Source organism: Liolophura sinensis, chromosome 2, assembly GCF_032854445.1.
Source record: "Liolophura sinensis isolate JHLJ2023 chromosome 2, CUHK_Ljap_v2, whole genome shotgun sequence".
In the NCBI taxonomy this organism is placed as follows: domain Eukaryota; kingdom Metazoa; phylum Mollusca; class Polyplacophora; order Chitonida; family Chitonidae; genus Liolophura; species Liolophura sinensis.
The window spans coordinates 12,106,575-12,119,830 of NC_088296.1; the positions used below are offsets into that span (position 1 = coordinate 12,106,575).

General features: G+C 39.8%; 1 protein-coding gene across 3 annotated transcripts; it reads left to right on the top strand.

Moving 5' to 3' along the window:
- The first annotated feature begins 1,225 nt into the window (after positions 1–1,225).
- LOC135462898 (E3 ubiquitin-protein ligase TRIM9-like) lies at positions 1,226–11,751 on the top strand. 3 transcript variants are annotated; one of them, XM_064740201.1, is made up of 8 exons: positions 1,226–1,244; positions 2,690–2,739; positions 4,546–5,211; positions 5,625–5,720; positions 6,458–6,688; positions 8,076–8,098; positions 8,359–8,546; positions 9,806–11,751. In XM_064740201.1, the coding sequence occupies exons 3-8, from the start codon at positions 4,564–4,566 to the stop codon at positions 10,381–10,383; spliced, it is 1,764 nt and encodes a 587-aa protein (XP_064596271.1). In that variant the 5' UTR covers positions 1,226–1,244; positions 2,690–2,739; positions 4,546–4,563; the 3' UTR covers positions 10,384–11,751. The 3 variants fall into 3 exon arrangements, with proteins under 3 accessions (XP_064596271.1, XP_064596272.1, XP_064596270.1); XM_064740202.1 differs by lacking the exon at positions 1,226–1,244 and having other exon boundaries at positions 2,509–2,739; positions 9,806–10,390; positions 11,574–11,751; XM_064740200.1 differs by lacking the exon at positions 1,226–1,244 and having other exon boundaries at positions 2,509–2,739.
- The last annotated feature ends 1,505 nt before the right edge of the window (positions 11,752–13,256 follow it).

A 13,256-nucleotide genomic window follows, 5' to 3' on the forward strand; every position in this document is an offset into this window, starting at 1 on the left:
GTGTGTGTGTGTGTCATCCCCGTCAGGTCAGCCTGACCGAGACTAACCTCAGGTCCGGGACTCATGGTATTAACAAAGCTAAGTTAATAACTGTTTTGTGTGTACTGACTTTGATCCCATGTAGGTTGTGTTGATTTGCGTTTTCATGAAATGTAAGGGGGCGGTAATTGCACCTCATGCTAGTGAGTCGCGCAGTCAGGCATTTCCTGTGTCTCCATTACGTTAGATGTCGGTTACACACGATTTGCGGAGTCTCTGTGAAATTAGACTTGTTTATTTCACGTAGAGTTTTGAAGTGGGCCTGTGATGTGCTCTGTAGGCCTACATTCTTAGGATAATGAAATGAACACAATGAAGTGATCATACTTAATTATAGATTAGAGCGAGAGAAAAACACCTTACCATTTGTTTGCAAACATGATGATTTTCTGGGTTTGTCTCATTATTAACATACATTGTAGGTGCGGATAGGACGATATCATATAGATTATATATAGACATGGATAGACAGATGTTACATAGATATGGGAGGATATAGTAAGATGCAGGGAAAACACTATATCTAGAGGGGAATCAGTGCTGTGAAGGGGCTGTCATAAGATCAAAGTACGCGAAGTTCAGTAAACCCAGTAGGCCCCTTTTATGTTCCTCGTCAGTGACATAGAATGAACAGCGACCCATGAAAAATATCACGTGATCAATACATTTACTTCGGAACTGGCGTGCTGTTGACGTCAGACGAAAAATATTGACCATGAACCAAATGAAAAAAATGCACGCATGTACATACAGGGATATATCACAGCTGTATAGCTCAGTGGCCGTCCGACATTGTCTCATCGATATATTATATACTAGGACTCTAGTCGTGTCCTGATCCGGCTTCTATATCAGTTCTCATCTTATGTACTTTCTTTTCCCGTAGTAGTTTGCTGTATATTTAATACCGCTTGAATTCTGTGTGCAACTGTTGTAGCTATAGGCTAATCACATTATACTATTGTCAGAAAATCCAAAAATATAAAGTATATTTTGAAAGTAATGTGTTTGAAAGCAAATGTGATGACAAATATAAATGGCACCCTCGATTGCCACTCAGCACCTGAAGTATAGAGCAAGAAAACAGGGGTGTTTGGCCCGGTGTCGTATAATGTGACGTATGATGTCTGGTCTCTTCGGCAGGATTCTCCAATGGTGGCAGCCCTTTGGTGGCATGTAGACGCCCTGTCACAAGAAAACACCATGTATGTACACACATCTAATGATTCTTCGTCGTCATATCGCTGAAAAATTGTTGAGTTCGACGTAAAACCCCAAGCATGCATTGTACATAGAAATGATTTGAGCCCAACTGCTTAAGTAATTTTATGGAAACTGGTATATTTCTTAAACTACGGCATTCGCATTATATCCCATCATTGGTTGTGGTCCAGAAGCTCTTGAGGTCTATATATTCTTAGACGACAGTTTGGCGTTTCATAATGACCTCTATCCTACACTGAGAGGCTATTTGAGTTTATTTTAGAGCCTACATGTATATACACAATTCTAATTAGTAAATGAGCACATAAGAAAGTTTCAGATATAGTCAATATCATTTTTTACTCATGTGTTTCTTTTTTCTTCCTCATAAACAATATACACGTACATCTCCAGCTCTTATGTGCTGACACTGGCGTCATCGATGATTAACATCAAGAAACTATGTCTTTGCAGTAAATGCAGCCATCACATTTCAACAATTCAAAAGTTCCAACTTAAGTGCAAGCATGTGAGTTTATACAATACTGTAAGCACTAAATGAAAAAAGTTAGCAATGAAACACTTTCTCATAAAACATTTCAGTCATGTCATAATGATATCAGTCATTTCTGTCTAATTGTCAGACTATAGTATCTTAAATCACAAACACAGGTCCAAATCAAAATCACTTTCAGAGACCGAAGATGCAGAGTTCATACCTACATCTTGTATAAATCAGCAATGGTTTCAGACTAATGTATGTGTGGCCAGCCAAAGCCCAATAAAGGAGACCAATAAAGGCCAGGCCCTATCTGATTTGTCACTACAAAGCAGTCTGGTCTATCAGCAATTGCTGATTACTCTTCAATACTTATGTACATGTACCTGTAATGTATTCCACTGATAAGCTAAAGAACCCATGTCAGTGAGTGAATTTCAGTGAAGTACTTCATTTCAAAGCATTGGGACCAAGGATGGAGTGGATAGTGAAAAATAATTGCATATGATTTAGCACTGCACAGCACCTGCAAATGTTAATAAAAATGCCCAACACCATGGTTGTAATTTTAGACATTGCCAGAAAAGACAAGCTTCATCACAAAATCACAACTGTGTCACGGAAAAAGTGCTATTCATAAAATGTATCTGGCTTGCATGTCTCTAAAAGTTAACAAAGCGGGAGCATAGCTCAGAGAGGTCACAGGCACATGGTAGGGTTACAGGTTGCCATAAACTGGGTCAGCGATACCAGCATGTGATCTCTTACACCAGTTGATCAGGACCAGCTTTGAAATGACACCGAGCCATCCACTGACAATTAAGAGTAGAGTTAAAAGGGAACTGTTCTAATTATTTGTAGAGTGTAAATGTGTAAAATCATATGACGGGTTTACCTCCCCTCCTCAGATCACGTGCATTTCTCTCAGCTAAGTATTTTCTATTTCAGACTGCCCAGTTTTGTCAAGTTGTGAAGCAAGGAGAGATTTGTGTCGACAGGTAAGTCTTGTAAGGTCGAGTACATCTACTTTTATGACGAGATGTTTCTGTTAGGTGAGAGAATTGTCTATACCCGTCGTGATACCGACAGTATTTAGTTGGTCTGGTCGTCCTCAAATCGACACAGGCTAGATATACGATTTGGACGTGTCTTTCTATAGACTCTACCCTCAGCCTCTAACACTGTCGATACCCAGTCAGAATATTTCCATCTCACGAAAAACGACAAAAATTTTGGTTCATGTTGTTAATTGTGTCGATCTTGTCACTATATGTACAGGGGGATTGTACGTAAATTATTGCTGTGAGTTTCAGAAGCTTTGACCTTGACAAGGATTATGCAGACTTGTGCTCAAAGTCGATTACTGGCGGTGACGTGTAGCCTATAGTACACAAAGCCGGAACAACCCAACCAGGGATCGCTGTTTGTTTGTTTGCTTACTTGTTTACTTTTGTTTACAACGCTTGCTTGTCTGACTGAACCAAATATAAACACTTGTATATAAGTGACCTTCTCTTCATCATGTCTGTTTTATGAAGTCCCAGATGTATATGTAATCATGAAGTGACTACACGTAGTATTGACGCCACTCACAGCAGACATTACAGCCTCCCATAGCGACCGTCAGGACCGTGGTATACCCACATGCAGGCCTGTTTTAACAGACACTAACCTACTTCTACAACCTATAGCTTACATATCTTTTGCTTAGGCTGATAGGTTGTCTTTATACTGTACGATTACCATGGCAGCAGCGCTGTATCTGTCTAGACATGTATGTCACATTTCTGGTGCGCAGCGAAGTCAACACTTACGGTTTAAACATTGTGTGTTTTATCAGCCTTGAACGCACAATACAGCAGCACTGTTTTAGTCTGTACTTCTGTGGTTCCTCACAATAACACAATAAAACACTGGAAGCTAAAAGAGGTTGACCTGTCACATTTTTTTCCAGAGAAACTTTGGACATTCGCCGCGATTATCATATAATGTCCATTTCTCTTCGCTGCCACTGCAGACCATATGTTTGACTCGATTATCATGTAGGAATGAGTTCCTTTCCATGCCACTGTCATCCAGACGTTTGACTCGATTATCATATAGGGTCATGCATTCGTCAAAAAATGCCTCGTACATGATAAACACTAAAATCGCCAAATGTCTAAGTAAACAGTTATTTCCTCTCAGAATATTCTTGAGTACGACGTAAAACACCAATCAAATAAATAAATAAATATTTCCTCTCAGGAAAGCGAGGCGCTCAAACTCTCCTCTAACATATGTATAGCAACGCTTCCTCAGAAATAGCGTAGAGCGTCCGCTTCGTCCAGGATCAATCCTTGATCGAGTCACACCTAAGATTTTAAAAGAGGAAGTTGTAACTTCCTCGCATGGAGTTCAGCATGAAGGGGATAGTGCAACGACTGGTTGACCCGTATCAGTATAATGGCTCGGGCGGGGCGGCTTACTTGCCTTCGGTAAGTCGTCTCAGTGAAGCAGCACTAAATAAAAGAGCGGTGGAAATCCGTCCTGCAACATGGAGGCACATTACACGTACATGCACCCTAAGGATTCCTTCGTCGTCATATGACTGAAAAATTGTTGAGTACGACGTTAAACCCCAAGCACTCACTCACTCACTCAGCAATAGCGACAAAAAATACTGTACCCCATATGTTGTTGGAAGAGAAGAGCAGGCACTGAACTGCAGATGGAGACGGTGTACTGTGTTGAAATTTTATATTTTCGTAAATGGGAGGACCTGTATTTGTACCAGTCTAAGTAATTAGCTGGTTTTATTTCAGTGAAAAACCAAACGTGTAATGGCTGAAAGTAAGGAAAATCGTGAAGAGGTTCTCACATGTCCGATATGTGTGGAAACATTCCGGAAACCAGTAACGTTACCTTGTCAGCACAGTTTTTGCAGGGAGTGTATTGGTGTATATGCTGACAAGTCTAAACCGGGACAAACAGATGAGGCCTCCTGTAGCACGGGGAGTGAGGGTGTTCACCAGCTGATCTCATGCCCTGTATGTAGGACACCAACTAGTCTGGGGAGAGAAGGTGTGGCTGGTCTGCCTCACAACTTTCATCTGGCAGAAATAGTGGAGACGTTCTCTTCTGCTGTAAAGGTTGAAGATGACATCCCATATTGTTCTCTGTGTGAGGAGGATAATCAGGCTAAAGCTGTCAAGTTTTGTACCGACTGTCTGGCTTCTCTTCATCCCATGAAGGGGGCTATGAAACGTCACCGGCTGATTTCCTCCCAGGAGTACCTCTCACAGGAAACCTCACAGCGACAGACCAGCAGCAGGGATGAACAATCAACTCGGCAAGCGTCATGTGCGAGACATGGTCAGCCATTTGGCTTGTACTGTATCCCGTGCCGGATGGTGATCTGTATGGGGTGTGTGGTTGACCATGCGGCACATGCTATGCGGGATATACCTTCTGCAGCTGAAATTGACAAGGTAAGGCGAAAAAGGCATTCGTATATCAGCCATCAACCAAAGTGGATATTCTGAGTTATTAATAGTAAGGTCAATTCCCAAATCAACGATTGACACGAACCACGAAAAAACTAAGAAATTGTACAAAGTACAAGATTACCTTGAAAAAGAGGTGCAAAGAGAACTGTAGTAAACAGTCTTCAATGATGTTAGAAAGACGCAAGAAATGTTCTAAGCGAATGGCTTAGAATCACTCTCTAAATCGTGTATCATGCTAGTATATAAGTCGATAATCAAAATAAATATAACATGACTTGGAACTATATATTGACCCAAAATTTGTGATCTGTTGTGAAGAATGGGGTTGTTTGTCCCGTACTGTAATGAGTCGTTTGGAAGGCGGATTTTGTAATGTAGCGTTGTTTCCATTACAGCCAGCTGTTTTGAACAAGAGTGGTGAACTGGAGAAAGTGCTAAAAGAAACCAAAGAATCACTGTCAGGAGTTATGAGGCTGCACAGTAAGATACAGGTTGGTATTTTTGATGACACTTGGTCAACTTGTGATTTATTGCATACTTGGTGACTCGTTTTGATTATGTAGAATAGTGCCATCATTCACAAATCCAGGAAATATACAGCTGTCAGTTATCTAGGCTAGATAAATCTCTATTCTGTCACATATGATATATGTACATTTTCAATTGAACAGTTAAACCCGAACAGCGACAACTTTTAACCAGAGCTTAAACATGGTAATGCACGGACTACTGCAGGGATTCATTTGCATGAGGGACGAGTCTATTTACCTCTTTCTGATTTATCTAACCAGACTATCATATCATAATTATGACTTTCTTCCTAGTGACACACACGCGATATGCCCTCCTCAGGCAACTCCAGTAGATACATCATCGCCGATAATACGCTGTCATAATATCTACATTGTATATACCTACTCCACATATGTGATGGGGTTTAGAGTTTGTGTTTGAACCAACCACTGGTGGTCTCCACAGCATAAAGGCTGCACCATCTCACCCTGCCCGGAGCACCAGTTGTGATGTTGAACCAACAACGTTTCTGAGTCGACACATACATGTGTATGTACGCCACTACATTAAAGGAAAATTCCCTCCAGCCAGGAAGTACATTGTTGACCCTGTTGTGTGGCGCTTATATTCCACTTGGTTGCACAAGCATGTATAATTTCTTGAACACACCCGCAATAGTCTGAAGGAGATAATAAATGTTCCTTCTGTTTGGCAGGAAAACAAGGAACTTCACATTGAAGAGGTAGAAAGGGCTTATTGTGCAGCCTTGGAAGCCTTACAAACCTGGAAACAACAGTCCTTAGATGGTATAAAAACCCGCTATTCACAGTGGAGTGTGGAGTGTAGCGCTATACTCAAACATTTCCAGCTACATGCTCAGGAAATGGAGAGGATGGTACAGGCTTCCAAGGATTTAGTAGCGTCAATGGACGTCGAGTTTTTACAAGTAAGTCAAACATGCACAATCTGTACCATTGGTTCAACTGCCTCAACTCTAGTTAAATACTTCAACTAACCACACAGGACAACGTGTCAATTATTTGTCAGCTTCAGAGAACATACAAAGTTTTCTTACATGTATGGGCTGTAGATATCTTGGTTCTGACCGCTCAATTGTAAACAAATGTGATATGTATGTTGTGTAAGTATACACAACCATTGTATACACAACCATTGTAAGTATAAATCTCATTTACCATTGTCACATTATTGAACCTGTGACAGGCCTCATACAATGGCCCTAATGAACAGTGATCAGGTGTTCAAATCCATCTCATGCTGCCAGATCTACTAACGTGTAGATCCAGAGTTCAGCTGCTTCACTTTAGACTAATACACAACTCCAGGATTTCATCTATGTAATATTAAAAAAAGAGAACGTTGTTTGATGCTTTTCGAAAACGACGTGCGAATACGAACAGGAATTTTAATCCTCATCCTTGTTTTATGCCCAAGTATATTTCATTTAAGCCTAAATTTTAATATAGGCCGTAACAAAGGATTGCTAACAGGAAGACCAGAATTTAACTTTTCTTCGTTATCCTGATGTCATTGGTTTATATCCCTCTCTTTAGAAGACTTCTACCCTGGTCTTCTGATTTATAGTCCGTGGTTAATACGACTGTGTGCCTTCTTCCCACAGCTGTTACAGGAAGGGGAGATAACTCTAGTGTCTTTCACTGTTACAAAATTTTTGCCACAATACTTGGGAAATTGATACAGGATTGCTCTGGTAGTAGCATAGAATTAAATCCTTATCAAATACCTCAAGGTAGGATTTATACAACCACTAACTTCAAGTTGCTTACTGTTTTACTCCAACTCAGTGGAACAAATCGTTTCATTTTCAAATAAGATTGGGTGATCGTGAAGCCTTTGGGTCAAAATTGTATGAAAAAGCTCGGTAGAATTTATTACACCGGAATTTAGAGCTGACTTTGACTGTGTGATTGACTAGGGAGTGGTCTAATTGTTTAAGGGAAGAGCCAAGGGCCTCTGTGTACTATAGGGGAGGTAAGACATTTCAGTTTTAACTGTGTTCTTGTTACCTGTTGTGGTGAAGGTATACCCTAATTCTTCTAAAACTTGGGACAGATATTAGTTGTGTTGAAAGTAGAATTTTACATTTGTTTACCAGCATTTTGGAAAAGCAAAGATATGAGTATGTTGTTCATTAGATGGTCCAGTGTGAGAAAAAAGAAACTCAATAATCCTGCCAGGATTACATATATATTGGATCAGATTTTAGAAGGAATAGGGTAGGTAAAGAATCTTTATTTCGGTTATCATGGTTACATGATTTTATATGTATGCTCAAATGTGTTTGTTGACAGGTTTCCACGGACTTCACCAAAACGTATGTATAAATATGTTATACCTCTCTAGGTTTGTTATACATGTGAACATGTCAGCAGATGTGTTTCTGTAACACTGAGTACCAGCACTGTAGTTGTTCAAAACATAACCCAAGTGTAAAATATATCTAGTGTTCAAACATACATTTGCTCAGACAAATCAGACCTAACCTGCTAGGTATATCATGACATTTTCATAACTGTGTGGTACACAGGATTACCACACCACTGTGTCTCTTTGTTTTCTCTCCTCTTCTCACAGAACTGATGACCAGCTGAATGAGATAAGAGTAGATCTGGAGAAACATGAGGTCAGCAGAAAGAAGCTTCTAGATTCTCTACAACATGACCAAGTTGTTCCTAGACAGGTGACTGTAAAAGAGACAGTGCAAGAACGTCAGGACTTAGAAGCAGCAGTCGGTGGACAAATGTCACCCCTACATGTTACAAGTAGGTTCTTATATGTATAAAAGGTATACAGCAGGGTGTGCTCAAAGGACATAAACGACTTTAGGGTTTACACTAGTATGTGCATCAAAGACACAAATGCAAAGTGGGGAAGGCCCACAGCTGTGTGTGTGCAAAACAGACGGTATTAAGAAGAAAACAAACCGACATGAGCTGTAACAAAGCAGGGCACACCCAGAAAAAGAACAGTATTCCAAGAGTAACAAGAATGTGAAGAGTTTACAAAGAGCACAGATAGTGTGAGGTGTACATTAGGGTGTGAACAAAAGAGAAACTGATGTCAGGCTTACAGTAGGGTGTGGGCAAAAGACACAGAGTACTGCGGTGTACAATAGGGTGTACACAGAAGACACAAACTAATGTAAGGTATGCATTAGGGTGTGCACAAACATAAACTTATTTTCGGCATTAATTAAGATGCTCAGAACAGACACAAACTAATTTGAGGTTTGCGTTAGTGTGGGCACAGAAAAGACAAACTAATGTGAGCCAAAACAGATACAAAATAATGTGAGATATACACTGACGTGTGCACAAAAAATATAAACTAATGTGATAATGTGAGACATACAGTAGGGTGTGCACAGAAGATGCACACTAATGTAAGGCATACAGTACGGTGTGCACAATCTAACAGTAAATAAGAATATCAATAAAACAATAGGTATGGGGTGAAAACAAGAAGACATTTTTTTCTTTTTGTAAATTTCCTGCAGAAAATTTAATCCTATACTTGATTACTACTAATAATTCTGATAGATTAAATAGCCTTTGAGGTATTGTGGCAAAGAAAGTCACTGAGTACTACACAGACAGCTTCGGTAGCTTGTTACTCCACGAATGCCAATAGGTGTACTACAGCTTCACAGTGAATTGTGTGCTTAAATGTGCCATAAATGACAACTAAAACCATGTGTCGGATAGAGTTCTATTGTTCTTGTTGTAGGTGATAAGTTTTAAACTAATTAGAGCACTAAAAGTCTGTATTTTAACCTAGTACTTGGTCTATGTCGTACCCGTCATTTAGTGATGGGTCCAGTTCTTGTCGAAGCTCATCTCTTTCAGACTGGCTGAAAATGATGTGTATAAATTACATTCGTGTCAGCAATATGTCATTTTATTCCCAGAGACTGTGTTCAGAAAGTAAAACCACGATATGTGTACAGGTATTTACACCTCAGTCTTACAGCGTGTGTTTATGGTTTGCTGTTGTTTATGATGCTTCTGTTGTGTTCTTGCAGAGCCGACGCTGAAATTCACAGAGACAGACGGCCGTGGGCTGAGAATCACTGAGAGCGGCTCAGTGGTAAAGGTTAAGGGCTTGTCCTGGGGGTGGTGTGGGAGAGCTGTGACAGGCGGGCGTTACCAGACGGGCAGGTACTACTGGGAGGTGCAGATCACCTGTTCACCTGACTGTTACTGTGGTGTAGGAGTGAGACAGGAGAGCTGTGGTTTGATGGGGAGGACAGACGCTGGCCGTAACTCCTGGTACATTTGGATGGAGTACCGTGGTGATGAGGTCAAGTGTTATAGTCACTGTGGTGGTGAGATCAAACCTGACTATCGACAGTACAGACGTTACACACGACCTCATCACCTGGGTGTGTACCTGGACTGTGATGACTACACACTGACAGTCCTGGACTGTGACAACAACCAGGTAATAGGCACTGTTAGTGATGTTGCCGTCACAGGGCCTCTCGTGCCATGGGTTGTGTTTTATGCCGGGTCTGGATCTGGATCTGTGTTTGCTCGTCTGGTAACGGGTGACTCTGCAACTGTGCCTCAAGTTCTCTGTGATATGATAAGCACTTCCTGACCATCGGGTAATTATTCATTACATCTTTTCCAGCATGTTATAATTTGTTGAAATGGACTGCTTAATTAGGTTTTTTTATTCAGACAAACTCACCAATTTGCACATAGATGTTTTAGTTAATGTCAGCAGTGTGGCTAATTCAGTATGTATAGCTTCTTCTGCAAAGTGGTCAGTGATCTGTCACAAGCTTACAGCTTGGTGTAGTTATACACAGTCTGTCTGACTTGTCCTGAACATCAATGTCTGTTTTCTTCCAGACAAAATACATGTAGATAATGGCTGGGTAGTTTTAGTTTTAGTAATAGTGACTTGTAAATCAGTGTAATCAGGAGTGTCACTGAGCAAAACAGGTCACAGTTTATACATGGCAATACATACAGTCATCAGGGTACATGTAGTAGGATGTACATTTGTGACAAAAAACCGTGGCAAAATTAAAAACCAATAGTCTGCATATGTAGAATAGTGCACTTACAACGTAACTGACAGTTCATTTCACTTTAAATTCACTTTCTGTAACCATAAATTTGCGTTACACTTTGTCAAATCTGATCTTTTTTCGGAGCACTGGTCTTCTCATAGTTGGGAAGTAGAGGATACGATGTTGAGACTCTTGTGCCTAACCTCTTAGAAACTTGCCGCCGTATTTGGCCAACTTGAAAAAAAAAGTTTTTCCTCTCACAGAACGCGAGTACCTCTATGTACCTCTGACTACAAAAAAACAGCCTTTTTCGAAGTAAGTGACTTTCTTAGAAAGTGGCTTAGGGTTTAAAAAATTATTTTTCTTTCCGGAATAGGCCCGGTATGTCATAACCCAGAAGTGGTTTCAGATTAAATCGTAAAAACAGATCGGATCACACTGACGTTGTTGTATCACACTGACGTTGTTGTTGCAGCACGTTAAACCTGATAATTCTGTTTTGAATGATACTAGTGACGTTTTTTGAGGAAGTGAACTATAATTTATATTGGGTTTGAGAGTGATTACCTGGCTGAAAGGTATTACATAACTAGCGACAACAAAGAAATAGATCACGTGGTCGGGTGCAGGTAGAGCCTTTGGCACCTGGCCTCAGATGCAGATTTGACTGGAACAGGTTGGTTGGGTAAGCTACATGTAGTCTGTAACGCCACGGTTTATTTTTTTTTTTTGGTATATTCCATGTATGGAATGTTGCGACGGCAAGCAGTTTGCAGCCGTATCGGATGTTCAGCCCTGAACACAGACGACACAAACCTCGTGTCACGGACTGGAATCCCTTCAGATTCCCCCAGCATGTGTACCTGACCACAGTGTGAGTTGACTATGAACGAAACAGAACAAACTTCCATGATTTTCATATCATGAAACTGTGTAGATTAGTGTGAGAGAGATATATCGTTGTGCTCGGTGCATGTTGTTGTTGATATCGAAACTGAATGTGTTCTGGTATTCAGGTTGTTTACTGTATTACCACACACATGTTCGCCTAAAACATTCTAAGGGTGTCTGTAATTGTGATCTGTAAATATGTAATCACGATATACCTTCTTTGTTAGTGTCATTTCGTTAAAAATGCTGTTAGTTCTACAAGCACGTGTTCGGTTGTACTTTCATGTGATTATACCTCTGCCGGGTCGTAGTAATACACTACATTCCAGCTACTAGTGATAGGCCCTTATGTTGTAACCCAGATGAACATAAAAGTAGTCCGTCACTTTGTGGCAGGGATAATTTTACCATTTCTTAAGTTGTCAGAATAGGTAGAACTTTGAATGTATTTAATTTTGCATGCTGTTATAACGTTTTGAGATGTGTGTACTGCCAGGCACATCGCATTTAATTCATTTGTCATAATTGAACACATAATATGTGGATGCATATCCTTTAACTGTATGACGAAAATACCTAACGAACGTTGTTTCTCCTCTATTGTAGCTTTTTACCTTCTCATCACCTCGACACCTTGTGATCATCATATGTCTTCATATCTCCATTTCATTAATAAAGCATCTACTCATTCACAAGGAACGAGTTGTTGGTTAACAAAACTGATAGCTTCCTCGCATGTAGGAAGTGAGGCAGTGCATAGTCATCTTGGTTGTGTTATGTAACTTAGATGTAAGTTTCGCATAAAAATGAGAGAAAAACATAACCTGTGGGCCATTATTACGTTAGAACCTACTTGAAAGGGCATTTTTCTTATAATAGAAGTTTCGTGACCCAAAATGTACAAGAATTCCCTACCCACTGGCTGACCCTATTTTTTCTGCATAATGAGGTTAATCCTATGCTGAACAAGGACAGTTTTTAGGATGCCATTGTCTTGATAACATTGTCAGCTGTCGGTTTCTTGTTTCCTGTATGTTTCTTTATTTTTTAACATTGGCGTTCTTAACACTTTGTCATGATCTGGGCATAGTTTGAGTATGTCACATGTTTACATTAGTAAACATTTTAAGCTGTTTATCAGATTTTTATCTTCACTATAAACACAGTGACATTTACTGGACTATTTGTGTTTATTGAATACATCTACCACATTACTATGTAAACATCTGGCATGTTTTCTATAATAAACACTTATGTCTTAGTTACCAAACAGTTTATTTTATAATAAATACCAGTTGGCATTAATCCAAACTGTAATAAAACTGTGTTTAAAAACACTTAACTTATTATGTACTAAATAGTTCAGCTTTTTAGCCTCTAAAAGTGTTTACTGGAATCTGTGCATACATTTTTTATGAAAATGATGCTAAAATGATTTGTTTGTGTCACTCAAGATGTAAGCTTCATAAAACTGTACCAATTACTTATCTACACTCTGTAGTTCTCCAACATTATTTCAAATGATCGGTTAAAGAGCTGGCTGAAGAGGTTTGAGCAATTA

What these genes read in the sequence shown, in the direction of transcription:
- LOC135462898 (XM_064740201.1), top strand. Translation starts at nt 4,564, where the DNA reads ATGGCTGAAAGTAAGGAAAATCGTGAAGAGGTTCTCACATGTCCGATA. An exon ending in CTGCAGCTGAAATTGACAAG is followed by an intron (nt 5,212 to 5,624) that starts GTAAGGCGAAAA and finishes TTTCCATTACAG; the next exon opens with CCAGCTGTTTTGAACAAGAG. An exon ending in TCCACGGACTTCACCAAAAC is followed by an intron (nt 8,099 to 8,358) that starts GTATGTATAAAT and finishes CTCTTCTCACAG; the next exon opens with AACTGATGACCAGCTGAATG.